This window comes from Mus caroli, chromosome X, assembly GCF_900094665.2.
Source record: "Mus caroli chromosome X, CAROLI_EIJ_v1.1, whole genome shotgun sequence".
NCBI lineage: Eukaryota > Metazoa > Chordata > Mammalia > Rodentia > Muridae > Mus > Mus caroli.
This window is the reverse complement of record NC_034589.1, coordinates 16,452,236-16,468,949: the sequence shown is the minus strand read 5'-3', so window position 1 is coordinate 16,468,949 and position 16,714 is coordinate 16,452,236. Positions and strand designations below refer to the sequence as shown.

Genomic DNA, 16,714 nt, shown 5'->3' with positions numbered 1-16,714 from the left:
GGAGCATATAAATTTTGCAAGATCAAGGGGCCTCTCTTCCCAGTGATGGCCAACTAGGCCATCTTCTGCTACATATGCAGCTAGAGACACGAGCTCCGGGGATACTGGTTAGTTCATATTGTTGTTCCACCTATAGGGTTGCAGACCCCTTCAGCTCCTTGGGTACTTTCTCTAGCTCCTCCATTGGGGACCCCATGTTCCATCCAATAGATGACTGTGAGCATCCACTTCTGTATTTGCCAGGCATTGGCATAACCTCACTGGAGTCAATTATATCAGGGTCCTGTCGGCAAAATCTTGCTGGCATATGCAATTGTGTCTGCACTCTGTGTTCGGTGGTTGATTATGGTATGGATCCCTGAATGGGGCAGTCTCTGCATGGTCCTTCCTTCTGTCTCATCTCCAAACTTTGTCTCTGTATGTAACTCCTTACATGGGTATTTTGTTCCCAATTCTAAGAAGGTGCACAATGTCCACACTTTGGTCTTCATTCTTCTTGAGTTTCATGTGTTTAGCAAATTGTATCTTATATCTTGGGTATTCTAAGTTTCTGGGCTAATATTCACTTATCAGTGAGTACATATCATGTGAGTTCTTTTGTGATTGGGTTACCTTACTCAGGATGATGCCCTCCAGGTCCATCTTTTTGCCTAAGAATTTGGAGCACACCTTTAATCCCAGCACTTGGGAGACAGAGGCAGGCAGATTTCTGAGTTTGAGGCCAGCTTTGTCTACAGAGTGAGTTCCAGGACAGCCAGAGCTACACAGAGAAACCCTGTCCCAGAAAACAACAAAAAGAAGAAGAAGAAGAGCAAGGCCAAGTCAACTTTTAATGTTTTGATATTAGTAAGGTTTTTATTTGATTTGGGGTGTATTTGTTTATTTGGTTTTTTGTTTGTTCATTTTTTCTGCGTTGTTTTGTTTTGTTTTGTTTTCAAGATGGGGTTTCTCTGTGTAGTACTAGCTACCCTGGAACTTAATCTGTAGATCAGGCTGGCCTCAACATTAGAGATCCACCTGCCTCTGCCTCCCTAGTGCTAGGACTAAAGGCATTTGCTACCACCAAATAGTAGTGGTTTTATTGAATATACTTATAGGAAATTTAAAGTTTAAATGAAAAAGTCTAGAAAATAATAAAAGAAAATCACAACATTTCATATAGCAATTTCATTTAGTATTATATAATTTTAATACATCATTAAGATTAGTTTTCCATGAAAACTGCTTCTGGGAACCCCCTCCCAAATGTTGTAAATTTCTAGACAGGGAGAGGAAGGGATGAAGTAATTGGGTAATCTTCCAATCTCAGCTTTAACCAAAACAATAATATTCTCATCGGAATATAATAGATATTTGCATATAAGCATTTATTTTTAAAAATGCTAGAATTATCAATTAAACTTGAAATGTTGAAGCAAATCTACTATTTGAAAGGCCTTTTATATCCCTGGGTTTTATTAATGATGAAATATTTCTAAAATAGTATAGAAAGTATTGATTTTCTTTAATTGGCACACTTTTTTGTGTAGTATGCATTGTGCTTATTATTTTCAACTATCATAAATAAACAACTATAAATTATGTAAGTATATATTTTATTTACCATGTACTTCTTTTATCCAGATGGTATCTGGGCTGCTCAGTTTTTCATCAATGTGGCAAATATCTCAGTGAAATAATTTAGTTTCAGAGGTTTCAGCCCAAGGTCAGCTAAATCCTTTATATCTAAGGCGAGGTGTTGAGAGCACATTCTAGAGGTTGCTTATATTATAGTGTCTAAGAGGGGTAGAGAGGCTAAGGACCAGGGCATATCTTCCAGAACACACTTCAGTGACCCCCTTCCTTGCCTCTTACCTTTCACCTCCTCCCAAAATGTTGTCATCACCTGTGACTCAGCCCTTAAACTTGTGGCAACATTTCCACATTTCTATTTATCTGTTGATATATATCTATATCTATATATGATAATATATTATAGATCAATAGATAGATGGATGGATAGATAGATAAGTAGGTAGATGATAGATATTTTGATATTAGGGATTTTATAGCCTAAATTTATCAAACTAATAAGTATTCCTTTTTCCTAAACTCTATTTGTGGTCCTTGCAAATTTAGCAATACTATTTCAAACACCTACTTCAGTAGGATATTCTGATTGAGTCAATCATGAGCTTGCATATTTTCCATTCAATTCACACAACTTAATATGCACTGAGTGCCTCCCAATATGACAGAAATGATGTTGAAGTAGGAAGTTATACAAATTAAAGTATTCTTGAAGGATGGACAGTAATTTTAGGTGAGCATCTGATGTAACATGTTTGTGGTACAAGGTTTACTAACATGATGACATCTTTCTTGGGCACCAAGTAAATTATCTCTCTTAGATGATGACAAACTGTCTCTTTATATTGCTGTTTATAATTAATTTTAAAATTATAGTATAAAAAATCTTTATTTAAATAGCATATATTAAAATCATTAATTTCTGCTACTACATCCCTAGTAAATACAGGCACTCTAGTTGCCTACTTCTAGTTAACATACTTCTAAACAGATGGGATACTGAAGGGTAGAAAACAAGAAAATATGTAACTAATATAGATATTACCAGAAGATAGACAGTAGGGATGGCAAGAACTCTTACCATTCAACATTTATCTTTTCTTTAGCTTTAACAGGACAATTGATATAGTAAGTATAGTCAGAATCTGCAGGTCCTTTGGTTCCTCAACAACTGGACTTTTTCTTTCTTTTTTTTTATTAGATATTTTCTTTATATACATTTCAAATGCTATCCCGAAAGTTTCCTATACGCTCCCTCTACCCTGTGCCCCTACCCACCCACTCCCACTTCTTGGCCCTGGCATTCCTCTGTACTGGGGCATATAAAGTTTGCAATACCAAGGGGCCTCTCCTCCCAGTGATGGCCAACTAGGCCATCTTCTGCTACATATGCAGCTAGAGACACGAGCTCTGGGGATACTGGTTAGTTCATATTGTTGTTCCATCTATAGGGTTGCAGACCCCTTCAGCTCCTTGGGTGCTTTCTCTAGCTTCTCCATTGGGGGCCCTGAGTTCCATCTTATAGATGACTGTGAGCATCCACTTCTGTATTTGCCAGGCACTGGCTTAACCTCATACGAGACAGCTATACCAGGGTCTCTTCAGGAAAATCTTGCTGGCATATGCAATAGTGTCTGGGTTTGGTGGCTGATTATGGGATGGATCCCCAGGTGGGGTAGTCTCTGGATAACAAATGGACTTTTGTTCATTGCTTAATATCGTCCCTGGGCATCTTCATCCACCCACTACTACTCCTGACTTAGCCCCATAGCCTTTGTAGGCTCTACCAATAAATTAGTAAGACTGTGTAGGTGGCAATCAAGTAAGACTTCCAACTATAAATGTTTAACCAACTATAAATGTTTGACGTAAAAATCAGAAGTTCTTTCTGTTCCCATTCCAGTCATTACCTCCCTTGCTATTCCTTAAACAATTTCATCCTTTGATTCCTTATATCACAAGCTCTGCTTTTTCAGTACACCAGCTCTTTACATTGCTGTTCTACCACTGCATAACTAATTATTCTTAGCCATTGGGGCTGTTCAAGAGTTCTGTCCTTTGTATTACTTATGCTACAATTGAGTAAGGGATTTCAATTTCTGCACTTGCATATGAACATAAGATAATGGTATTCTGTCATGAGGAGTCTTAGCTATAATTGCATATGTCTCCATAGATCTGTTGTGGGACCATATATATCTGTGTAGTTCTATTAGGAAATTTTCAAAATAGAATTATCCAATATGGTATTCTGTGGAAACTTTTGAGATTGATTGTAACAAGGCTATGTATATGAGTATCTATGAAGAAAATTGTTGTATATTTTGTATTCAAGTTCATAGAAACATATTAAGGAGACAGACAAGATTATAATCTTACTGTATATGAAAGATATACATACATGTACATGTGAAGAGTATTTCCCAAAAGAATTTTGATGTGCTGTTCACTTTTGTTGTTGTTATTGTTGTTGTTGTTGCATATTTGGTAAAAATTATAAGTCCTGGTTGTCATGTATATAGTTTATTAATTGGTAGAACATAACATAAATGAGTATGCAGCTTGTATGATCTGTAACAATCTTGTCAGGACAATATTATTGTAGATTGGTCTGAAGAGATAGTGTCAAGATTGCTAATTACAAGATAAATAGATTCTCAGAATACTACAGGCTGTACCAGCCAGTCAGATAATTCACTTCTACAAGTTATTTGATAACTACTGAGAAAAAAAGAGTCAAGAAAAATAGCTTTATTGGCTCGATTTTCCCTATACTAACACTGCCTTAAGTTGTACTTACATTATTTTCCACCTGGCCATTCTATACATTGTACCATTAAAATTTCAGGTGTAGTTCTGTAGTGTACGTTTTCATTTGGGTGATTCTGTCCCATTTCTGTGTTTCAGTGGACGTCCAATAGAAGGATGAAATGTCTCTTAGTTGTCCTTGTTTCTTTAGAAAATGCTAAGATAATTAGCAGGATGTGGTTTACTTCAGATAGAAGTATACATCTAATGGATAGTCTGAATGAAAAACTTTAGGAATGCTATAGAAGTAATTCTGGACTAGGAAATTGAAAACCATCTTTTAGCTAGTCATCACCATGACAGAAGACAAATTAACTTCTCCAAGTTCAGAATTTTAATCTCTACAAATGAGAATACTGAAAAATATGTTTTGTAGGGAATCTATCAGTTCTAAAATCTTTGCCTACTTTGGAAGCCATAGGGTTCTGTGGTGTAGGAGCTGTCCAAAAATGATCTTTCTTTCTATGGCCTCGACTAAGAACCATCATTGTCTTCTGGCTATTTTATCTCTGAGATGCATATTGCACAGGTAGTTAAGACATTAATATTTATAAAATACTTAGAATATCCTTCTGTCTTCTGTGGTGCTATATGATAGCCTCCAAGTATTCTGTAAATGAAATCAGTGCTCCTTGTGCTATGCTTATGGGACAGTATCAAAGTAATGTCTCACTGAGTAAAATTATATTTTAAATGTATAATTAATCATTTTATATAGATGCAAATGTTTTGGGTTCTGGGATTGATGGTAGTTATCATTACATTCAATATTTGCTATTAGGTTCTCTGGTAAGAGAATGACATCTGGTTAATTTTGATACTGCTAGTTTTTAATGTGGCAATTTTACCTGTGTAGAGTTTATTTCTAAACAATGTATGAGGAATGCTATTGTTAAGCAAATTTAAATTGATGACAATTCATGGACCATATTTCTACTTAAAGTAATTAATTTTATGCCCTTGGCATAATGATTATTTGAAGGTGACAGATAATTACAAAGCATATAGCAGTTTATTAAGCCCCAAACCTAGACTTGAATATAAATAATGATTAAAATTGAGTCTAATAGTATTTGCATTTTATGTCTTTAAGGATGCTAAAAATGGGATGTAAGGAAGAAGTTTCTGTTTCTTCCCACTTTGAGCAATTATTAAAATCATTTTACTTAACCCTAAGTCTCTCAGAAATCTAGACTGAAAATGACAAATGAAAATGACTCTGATTAGTTTCTTTGGTTCTTAATGATAGTAGACATACATTTGGTTGGTTGGTTGGTTGTTGTTTGCTTCAGTCAGTTATTAACAGACGAATGATACCTAAAGGGTATTTGTAAGACAAAGGACCATCAATTATATACTTTAGAAAGTTGTAAAGCTCTCACCCTGTTTTCTGTTCAGCAATTTTGAGGTGTCTCTCTGGATAGATAGCCACTAGAAACACTGTGTTTGTTACTGTGGTTTGGTTCAAGTCTGGGTTCTGACAAGGTGAAGCCACATTTACAATCACTGCTTTGTAGAATTGCCGTAAGTCTAAAAGCCTAGACCTCTTCTTCCTACAATATACTTTTCTTGCTGCAAACAGCTAACATATTGTTATTTTATGTTTAATATTTTCAAATTTCTGCATGTGCTTTAGACATTGAAATTTAATTAGAAACTCACTTTGGAATGAGGCATCGCAAGATGGATGTATAAATACATGTGTGTCTCTGTACATGCTTGTGTGTGTATATGTTTATGCATATATTTTTCCTTTGGGTTTCAAACAGCTCACTGTTTCTGAGGTCTTTCCTAGACAACATAAAATCCCCCCAATATGAAATCGTACCTATGGTGTATTTGTAGTTTATTGTTAATCAAGTATGTTTTCACTGCTAAGATATTGATAAATATTCTTTTCTTTGATCCATTTAAAGATTTCTCTGATATAGTTTTGGCTTGAGTATTAAAAGGAGTTGGATATTTTTTTGGCCTTTGCTTTTCTCGAGAAGTAGTTAATGTATGATAGAATAAAAATTACGTGTGAGGTAATGGTGGGTAATGCTAGTTTAATATTTATAAGGTTTATGGATTACTGATAAGTGCTTCAAAATAAACATTGTTTTTCCAGACATGAACGTGCATGTAAATACCACTCCTACATCTCTATTTATATCTCATAAGAAGTGGCTTTTTGCTTTGATAATGAACTAAATTTGAAAAAGAAGTTGTGATAATCACAGTTGATTTCATGCTTTGTTTCTGGTGTATTAAGTGATGTGGTTTTGGGATTTTTGAAAGTTATTTCTTATTAAAGAAACATTCATCTGTAGGATTTTTTTAATACAAAAAATCTTTTTTAAGGGACCAAATCTTTTTAGAAAACAAGATAATTTGAAAAGACTATTTGGCTGGAGGTAAAAGGTTATTTTCTAGATATGAATATAAGAATAAGTATGAGCTCTTTATTGTGGCAGTTATCGTCTTTAAAAGGTAGTGACTTTTCTGTTATTGGTGGTCTGCATTTATTGATGGAGACAAGATAATTTTGTTTTTACTAGAATAGAGAGGTGTTAGGAAGGTAGGTTTTTATTTTTTAGCAGCAACTTGCCCATTTAAGAAGTAGTATTTTTCAGCTTGTAAAGAAAGAGTTGTGAATAGTATTAATTTAGTTTGACCTAATTTTACTTTCAAAGTTGCATAGAAAATTTCTGAATTTGTTTTGCTGCTTTAAACAAAAGTGTAAAACACCCAATCACTTTGGGATTATTTACAACACTATTTTCAGGCAGTATTTTAAAACAATGTAGATGAACCCTTTATTTGACATTGCTTTCATGGAATACCTCAAGCTGATTTAACCGCAGCTTCAATTTTTGGAACCTCTTTGACAATCGCTAATCCCAAGAGGTTACTGGACCGCTGCTGAGCTGTGGAGTGGTCCCTGCTGGACACCTGCTTGGCTAGCAGTGTCGGTCTTTCCTCTAGACAATTTGTGAGCTGTTTGGGGGGCGGGGGAGGAGTAAGGGGGTGAACGGGAGGAGAAAAGGGGAAGAAGGGGAGGGCAGTATTGAATTAGATTGTTGATAGCGTCCCTCTGAGGACTGCTATTAAGAGCACGCTATTCTGTACTTCTCTGCTGCAGAAGACAGAGAGATATTCGTGTTGCCACAGCATGTTGTAAATGTACGAGGTTTTGCTCATCCCGGCTTGGAAATAAAAATAGGGGAAGGAGTGCAACTTGAATCAGAAGCTACTAGAGGAGCGCGCAGAGTTCTGCAGCAGTTTATATTTGCTCTGACATTTTGCTTTCTTCTAACTGGAAAACAGAGGACCTGGCATTTTTTAAATGGGCTTTTCTCATAATGGCATTCTTGTATTGTGTGGCCAGAGCTTTCACAGGAGGAAAGCAGGCTGCTGAATTTAGTCACTGATCTCTATTAGCTGTGGCCTAAGGCTATGCTGAGGTTTATATCCCATTTGTACTGTTGCAGCTCAAAAGAAGAATGTTCAGAGGATGACAAATGTATTCTGAGTAGGTATGTTGTTTCATTTTTATATGAAACCCATCTATTTTTTTCTGCTACTATTGGTTAGAAAACAGGTTAATAGGTGTAGAACATAGTACAATGCTGCAGTATCCCTGTTAAGGTAAAACAATGGTATTGCAAGCTTTAAAAAAAAAACGCACCCTAGCTGCTTTTATTAAGTAAAGCTGCATTGTGTACAATGCATAGTACAGTGTACACACACACACACACACACACACACACACACACACACTGCAGTCAACACTTTCCTAACGAGGTGGCACTATTGTTGAGTTGGAAGGATAGAATCATCTTATTGCTTTAGGGGACAGGGCGATTTAAAGGAGGTACCTTGCATTCCTATTGTACAGATTGGAAGCATCGTTTTTTTAGGGCACTGGCAGAATCTTTTGCTTGTTCTCCGCGGCTGCTGTGTCAGTACACTGTGGAATGGAAGTGTTAGTTGGTAGTCTGTTATGGAAACGCTGTTTACTGTTATTGTAGTACCGTGGTGACAACATGCCATTGAAATGGAAAACGAGCTCTCCTGCTATCTGGAAATTCCCAGTTCCTGTGCTTAAAACATCCAGGTCAACTCCACTTTCTCCAGCATACATGTAAGTGAGAGAAAATAGGATATTAAAGTGGGGTTTCATTCATGAATCTGCAGTGTGGCAAACTGTGGGAGGGGGATCTCAAATAGCAACATCCCCCGACTGACAAGATTGAGAAACAAACAAACAGCCAGCCAAACAAACAAAAACCCTCAAGCTTGCTTACATTTAGAGATACTGGCATGCCCAAGTTAACATTGGTTTTGTTTTCCTAGAGTTTATTTCAGCTTAAAGTGTTGAATGCAAATCTAGTCATTACTATGAAGATATAGCCAAAGGATTTTATAAGGAAACTTTAACATTTAACATGAGCTTCTTGGAATTTTTATGTATCTGAAACAGTGATTTCTTTTGTGTATTAGCTTAAAATCTGCTGATTCTTGATGTTTATGATATGCTAAATATGGGGATGTTTTATATATTTTTTGCATGAATTTGAAACATTCATAGTTCATCAAACGAGTCAAGACCTTTACACTCTAGTTCTGTATAAATGTTAATGAATGAATGATATGTCTTTCTTAGTGTTCATTCAAGTTGTGAAGTACAAGTTCAAATTTAGGTGGCATGTTACTTCTCTGGGCAGTTACTTATATATTCAGAGGTGGAAAAGAATATTTTAACAAACAGCTGTTTAGAAATGTGTTTTTAAGTAAAGAGCTATAGAAATACATTGGGCAACCTGTTTGGAATTTTTTTAAAAAATATATTTTAAATATATAAAATAATAGCATTAAAAACAAAATCTCGGAGCTATGCTGAAATGTTCTTTTGAGGTATTGTTCTAAATCTTCCTCTGGAGGAAGAATGAGTGCAGGAAAGCTGAACCTTTTAAGAAAACGACATTAGGACAAGGAAATCTTTTGAGTATTAAAGGTTCTTGAACTCTGAATATTCGCTTGAAATTATTTTTAGTGGACAGTCATAATGTGGAAATTGTTTTTGCTTTAAGTGATATATGTATTTAGGAGTCCATTGTGTGTTGTCATTTTTAAATTTAGTTGTATATGATATACAATAGTCAGGTCTTTTGAAAGGTACTCAGTTGTTTTTACTGTAATTGAAGTGATTCCCTGGAAAGCGTTGAAAAATGAGCATATTTCAGAGTCATTTTGAGATCATATTTCATGATGGTCCTTGTGTTCTGGGTTATTTTATCTAAATGGCTAGTGGAATCTTTTTTTTTCTAAAGTGAAATAATTTAGTTGATGTTTGTGAAAATACAACAGCTATGTTTGGGTTGCAGATGCTGTATTTAGGAAAACACAAATTAATGGGAGGCACCAATTAGTGGAACTCCTTTCAGTTATTTGAGAAAAACAGGATAGCTTCCCAACTTTATGAATCTTGGCTAATGAGGAATGGTGAAATATATACAAAAAGCAACTTAACTATAAACAAAACAAAACCCTGAAAAGATCACTTGGTTACCATGAATATTAGTAGTTAATGTTTATGATATTTTTACTATGTTTCTCTGTTCAGATGATCCAACTTATACTCCCTTTTGAGGTTCCTTTGCCCTTTTTAGAGATGTTTAAATATATGCCCATATTTTAATAATTCTTTTTTTTTGATTCTTACTAGCCACAATCTCAGATACAAGGTAATACAACATTTTTAATAAATGACTTTTCTTCCCTCAAATTCATCTGTTTAGAAGGCAAAAGCTAGAAAATACTGTGCTCTTACAATGGTGAATACTATTTACTGGTAATATGCATAGGTAGGATGGAAAGATGTTTGAAGAGCTAAAGGTTAGGCTAGACTATTTTGACTGGCACCAGGCAATATTATTAAATTGGTCCCAGTGTGTTTTCTTTATAAACATATTACTACGAAACATTAAATGAATATACATGGAAATAAAACAAAAATGTTTGCTATGGAGAAAGCTCACTTGGGGAGTATGTAAGTTGATTACCTTTTACCTTTTAGATCACAATGCATTGAGTCATTTGACCAACAATCATAAAGCATGCTGCATAATCAGTGCTTTACACTCTACTTGCTCTATTTAAGATAAACATAAAATTCAAGTCTCAGATGATCAAAACTAAGTTAGATTACCAGGTTAGGTACCAATATTTGGCCTTAGAGTTGTTTGGCTTCTCTGCCAAAATCTTGGGGTTTGTTGCTGTTGCTCTTTAAACTCTTTACATTGCAATGGAATAATTAAATTCTGACTCCTTGGTATACTGTGATCTGTTGGACATTGATCTCTAATCATGTCTTAGAATTTCAAGTCATATTTTGAATAATCTAGAATCACTCACAGTTTAGGTACAATCTTCTTGTTCGTGTGCCTGTGTAACACAAAGAATGCTTTATAGTGTTTTATGATTATGTACTGCAATTTGTCAAATGCACATTACATGACTGTGATTGGAGGCAAGTATTTTCTCAAAGACTGAACTGCCAAAACAAGTTTTCCTTAGTTATAGCACAACTGTACTATAGGAATTCAGCATGTACAACAAAATATAAAGGGTCTTACATTAACTTTCTAAGCCCAGTGTCAGTGCTGTTTGGCTCGAGCTTTGCTTTGATGCTCTAGACAGGTCAGGGATGCTATGCTAACATCTGCTACAGTACAGAACATTGAATTCATTTTCAACATCAAACAAATATATTGTGTTTGTTCCTTTGGGATTTATAGTTCGAGTTTGTTTTTTTCTTTTTGGATAGTTGAAATGTCTCAATATTTTCAAGAGTTGTGACAATAGTGACTATGGCACCTTTAAGGAAAACTGTTTTATGTAGCATACATTTCAATTATGATGTAATGCATTAGGGGAGATAGAAGAATTAGGGTAATTTTTGGCCCTGTTCATCCAGTTTCAGATTTGAACACGTGCTGAGTGGTATGCCATCCATCTGAATTTCGGAAGGGATTCTCTTAATAGAAACAGAGTCCTTGGTGACATGTTTGTGCTACCGTCTGTTCAACACTAGGTTGAAGTTCAGCCTTAGCCTCAGGGAGGTTTTCCTGGTCAGTGAAAACTGCATTAGTAGAGACTCTGCTCTTGACAGGTGGAAACCATATAAATTCCCCTGTCATTTGGCTTAAATTAATAAAGCTGAAAGGGCAACCGCATTGAAGTGCTTTGCCAGTGTTTTGGTATTTGTTGTTTTAAAACAGCAAATGGCTCATTCAGACCAATGTTATAGGATTAATGCATTGTTAGATTCTGAACGCACACTGGAACAGTATTAGTACTAGAGACATTTTCTTCTTTTCTTCACAAACGCAAAGTTTTATCAGTAATAGAAGTATGGAAAAAAGGTGGAAAATAATTAGGTTAAGAATTGTGTGATGCATCATAACAGTGAATTTTAGCAAGATGGGCTAAGAGATGACTGATATTAGTGAACTAATTTGAACCAGAATGAGCCTCATCCTCCTTTAGCCCCTATGATTGTAATTAGTTAGCTTTCTGTCTAAAATTTGTTGTATATGTAAACTATATTTTATAGCTAATGCCAATAGTGTCTTATTTCAGAGCAATTTTTTAATCAATAAAATTCAGTCCTTAGATTTCCACAGAAAAACATTTTGCATGCTATGTTAATTTTCCCCATTTCTGGAAGATTCAAAATACAGCTATAAAACAAAATGCATATTTTTATCCTTTTTGATATTTTCTTTCCCTTCGTTTCCCTAAGAATATCCTTTACTAATTCATTGTGCAAATCAAAACTTGTAGTTTGAAAAATCTCTCTTAACTACTGCAATATTTCAGTAGTCTCAAATTTAGAAAGACTAATCTCTTCTACTTTTAGTACATAAACTTTAATTTTGTGTCTGTTTGATTTGTCTTTGCTACATAAAAAAATTATGTCAATTAATCATATAGCTAATGCATTAGACTAATTTGTGTTGCTCTGTCACTTTTGTGGCATGGTGGTTAGGAATTTGCATTGTCTTGGCTTATAGAAGGGTTACCTTATCATTTATTAATAGAAAATCACAGTGACCTTTGAGGTGATTCTGAGAGCTCATATACTTCCTTTAATTAGTGCAAGGACCCCTTCTGTGATACTTTTCAAGGATTCCAATCCATGACCTCCTTGAACACTGTCAGGAAAAGAGAATTGACTACCTCCCCAGAATAGCACCCTTCTTCATTTATGGACAGGTTTTTGTACTGTGCAAAATCAGTTCCTCCTCTTTTATTTCCAAATAGAGTCTCATGGAGCTAGTATATTTAAAAGTATTTCTTGAATAGAGCCAAGCTTGGAAACTGTCCTGTGTGTCATGGTTCCCAGACACTTCATTCTTAAGTTGTTTTCACTCAGTACTTCTATGCAATGTATGTGGTCCCATTAGGGGAAGACAGCCTTTCATTTTTGCAAACTTTTCTTGTTAGAGACTTATGACTAGACTGTACCTTCTCTTCATCAACATTTATTCTTTTAGCTATTTAAGATACTTTAGTTGGGCATGTTCAAGTTAAGTTAAAATTTTCTGGTCAATCCCATTGTGTATTTTTAAAAACCATTTAATAATTCTACACACAATCCATGTATAAAACAACAGCTAGTGTTTCTTTTACTTTCAGATAGTTCAAAGAATTTTACTTGCCAATCATTTATCTTGCTTCATTCTTTTTATCCTTAATGAGATGCTGCTACCCAGAATCCCTCCCTGCAAAGCAACTGCCCATAGTGGGCAAGAAGTAGAATTGCAAATCTTGATATTGTCTTGAGAAATCCACAGTTACTAGGGATTCCTCCCATTCAGCTTGGCAGAATGTGCAGGCCAGATGTGTGTAGATCCAAATTTGAGAGGAAAGAGTGAGAGAGCAATGTCTGTGTAAATAACTTTATTGCAGTTAAAGAGTTAAGCAAGAAGTACTGCAGAAGATATTTTACATTGAAATAGCACTCGCAGTGTATTCCTGTGTGTTTCTTCAAGTCTATACCCAAGAAAACAGATACGTGCATGCTAGGTCTTCACAGTGCATGCTACTTTCTCAGACATCTTGTAAGTTGAAAATATCACAGGAAAAAAAAAAACAAACAATGAATTCACCACACCTAACTTACTCCTTATCCCTGACTACCATCACAGCATACTGAAAGGTGGCTGTTTATGTTTATCATCAGAATGTGTGACTGTGACCTAGAGTGCTCAACTCTAGAAACATCACAAGACACAGTCTTGTGATAATATAAGAAAAGGTTTGCTTCTGAATGCATATTTTACAGCAAATAAAAAAAAGTAAGTGTGTGTGTGTGTGTGTGTGTGTGTGTGTCACTATTGTAAATCAGGAACTGCCATATTCTAAATCAGTAACATTCAGCAGTTGCTCGATATTGCATGCCAAGTGTAATGGCTGAGTGTTAGGCAAATGCAGTCCTTAAAGTCAGTCAGTAACTATTCTCCATCTTCCATTCTGTTTTTAGTCCTGTTTTCCTTCTATGAAAATTCTAAAGCAAGATAGGCATTAAACACTTTCAATTTTGATAACTGATTAAAAGACAATGAAAGCATTACAGAAGAAAAATGGATCTTAAGCCTAATTAGGCACAAATTGGAGATAGGTACCAGATTTTAAAACGTATGCTTCCTAGTATTCAAAATAATTTATGCTTAAACCTGATGGTAACTCTCTAAACAACAAAATGGAGGGCCACTCTTATGTTAGACAGGAAATAACTTATTGGTCAGATGCTTTTTATCACATAATGGTACTTACCTAGCTTTCCAAGCAGCAATCGTTCCCTCTAAACTATTTGATGGAATTCTGGGTTAAAGTGACATAATATCATTTTCAATTACAATAAAATGTTTTTACTGACATAACTAACTCTGATAAAGGGATCTGTTGTTTTTACTCAGCTGTTCACATTTACGGCTTGCTAAAGTGAGAGCATGCACATCTTGTTTCAGAGCACATCTTAAAATGGGGTTCAGTGGAGAAGTGAAATCAAATCCTGCAATAAGAAAATTAAAAGAGCTTAAAAGTTTACCATGCATTGCATACTCTAAATTTCATATGAGAATGTATCCTATTTTTTAATGTCCTCGTTTAGCATGGTTAATATTATTTACTGAGTGCTACTATGAAACTGTTAAGCACCTTCTATGAAACTACATACATAAATATACTCTCCCATTCTTACATTCGCAGACACAGAGTTTCAGGTAAATTAATTAGCTTGTTCAGTATGATAAGTGATGCCATAATTTAAAGCCAGGGTTACCTGATTTCAAAGCCTTTGCTACCTCTAATACCTTTTTCATTTGTGTAGATGTTTGTGTCTTCTAAGTTAAGTTTAATGTCGTGTGTGGTGCTTGGTATGGGACCCCAGCTTTGTGGATGCTAGGCAAGGTCTATATCACTGAACTATACACCCCCCAAAAAGTACTTTTGCTACTTTTTATTTCATATTTTAATTAGAGACAGGCAGCTTGATAGCTGAGGTTTTTGTTATTTTGTTTTATTTTTTTATAGTGAGTAGTGGTATAGAAAAAGAGACTCATCTGCGTATTGTCAGCTGGAAAAGTTGTTCAGAAATATTGGGTTAACTTTGTTCACTTGCTGTTCTGATCTATTGTCTCCTGATATGTGTATAATTTCTTTTCTGAAATAATTTTTGTGTGGATTTTGTTGTTTTTGAGACAGGGTCTCACAATGTGGCCCTGGTTAGCCTGTAACTTGCTATGTAGAACAGACTAGTCTGGAACTCACAGAATTCTGCCTCCCAGGCATGTACCACCACACTTGGCCTGTGGAATTCTTAATGCAGTATTCTACTTTGGTTCCCTGTGGAAACTGGATACCATGGACAGTGTTATACCTGGTATGTTCTTTTTAGCACTGTCAAGGACACCTTTCTAGTCAGTTTATTTAATATTTTCTTGAGGACAATAATACCCTATATACTTGCACTCAATACAAATTTAAATGCCCCATTTCTTAGCTTTCTATTATTTTAGTATTGAGTTAATGTGGACTGGTAGCCTAAAGCTTCAAAAATGTATTATTTTACAGTTTAGTTGATCATAAGTTTGATACTGGTCTCAGCGGGCAAAAATTCAAGTTTCAGCAGGGCAGAGGCTCTAGGGGAAATCTGTTTCCTGCTCATTTCCTGTCAGTGACTAAATGAAGTTCTCTGTGAGGGTAGGATTAAGGTCCCCATTGTCTAGCTGGCTATAGCTGAAGGAGAATCTTCGCTTCTGGAGGGTAACTTCATTCCTTGACTTTTGACTCTCTTCCATCTTCAAAGCCAACAAGCTGAATCCTTTTTTTTAATGCTCTCTGACCCACTCTATTTCTTCATATAAGGATTTATGTGACTAGATTCGGCCACCTGAATAATACAAGACATTTTGACATATCAACATCCATAATCTTAGTTACTTTTGCCTTGGACATGTGCACCACATATATTTGCCTTTACCATGCTCACAAGATTCTGGGATGTGAATGTTTATGGGTGTCTGCTCTCATGCATCTAGATCAACAAAGTCGTACACACCTTATATAAGAAATGGAAAAAATCTTTTCCAATGAACCAAAGTGATATTATAAACTTTGAATTCTTACAACTAAGCTATATTAATTTCTGGGTCAATAATTTTCTTCTTGCAAATTGGAGTAATTTAAATGTTAGATAGGCAGCTCTAAAACTCTTGCAACAAAATTTAATGAAAATCTTATTAAAAGTAGAATTGTCCATTGAAAACCTTATTACCTGGGTTTTTGTTGAAAGCATCATTAGAGCACTATAGAAGAACAATTTTGTGTTCCAATTCTCGTAAATAGATATTGACGACATCAATTTTGTAAGGAGACATAATCACATAAAATGATGATAAAATGTGGACTAAATGGCTAGCCATTAAATTTGTATTATTTATTGGATTTCATAAAACAAAGACTATGGGAACAAGATTTCCACACCTTAAGTCTCTTTGAAAATTAAGTAAGAACTAATGCTATCTTTTGGATGAAATAATGAAACCCATTTTCTTAATAAACATAAACACACAAAATTATTCCATTGTTATTAGTGCTGTTTGGAAATTACTCAGGTAAGTGCATGGTGCAAGTTGGTTGATACAACTGCATCATATTTCATTGAAAACCTAAATTGTTTCATATTTCTTTCTGCCCTCTCAAAGCAATTGTTTGCTCAAAGAATGAGAAGATTCTCACACATCTCTGCAAAGTCAAATAGACACAGGTTTCTGAGAACCTTTTA

The 16,714-nt window shown here is 35.1% G+C and overlaps 1 protein-coding gene across 6 annotated transcripts in view; it reads left to right on the top strand.

The window, feature by feature from the left end:
• The window catches only part of Klhl13 (kelch like family member 13), a 149,242-nt gene that overhangs the window by 73,266 nt on the left and 59,262 nt on the right, over window positions 1-16,714 (top strand). Inside the window, exons 1-2 of one of the 6 annotated variants that reach the window (XM_029473578.1) lie at window positions 7,841-7,895; window positions 8,391-8,503. The exons of 3 other annotated variants lie outside the window; for them this stretch is intronic. In XM_029473578.1, coding sequence (XP_029329438.1) covers window positions 8,406-8,503 — 98 coding nt within the window. In that variant the 5' untranslated portion in view covers window positions 7,841-7,895; window positions 8,391-8,405. Of the gene's footprint in view, window positions 1-7,409; window positions 8,504-16,714 lie in introns of those variants that run through there. 2 more of the 6 variants (XM_021152967.1, XM_021152966.2) reach the window with 2 other exon arrangements.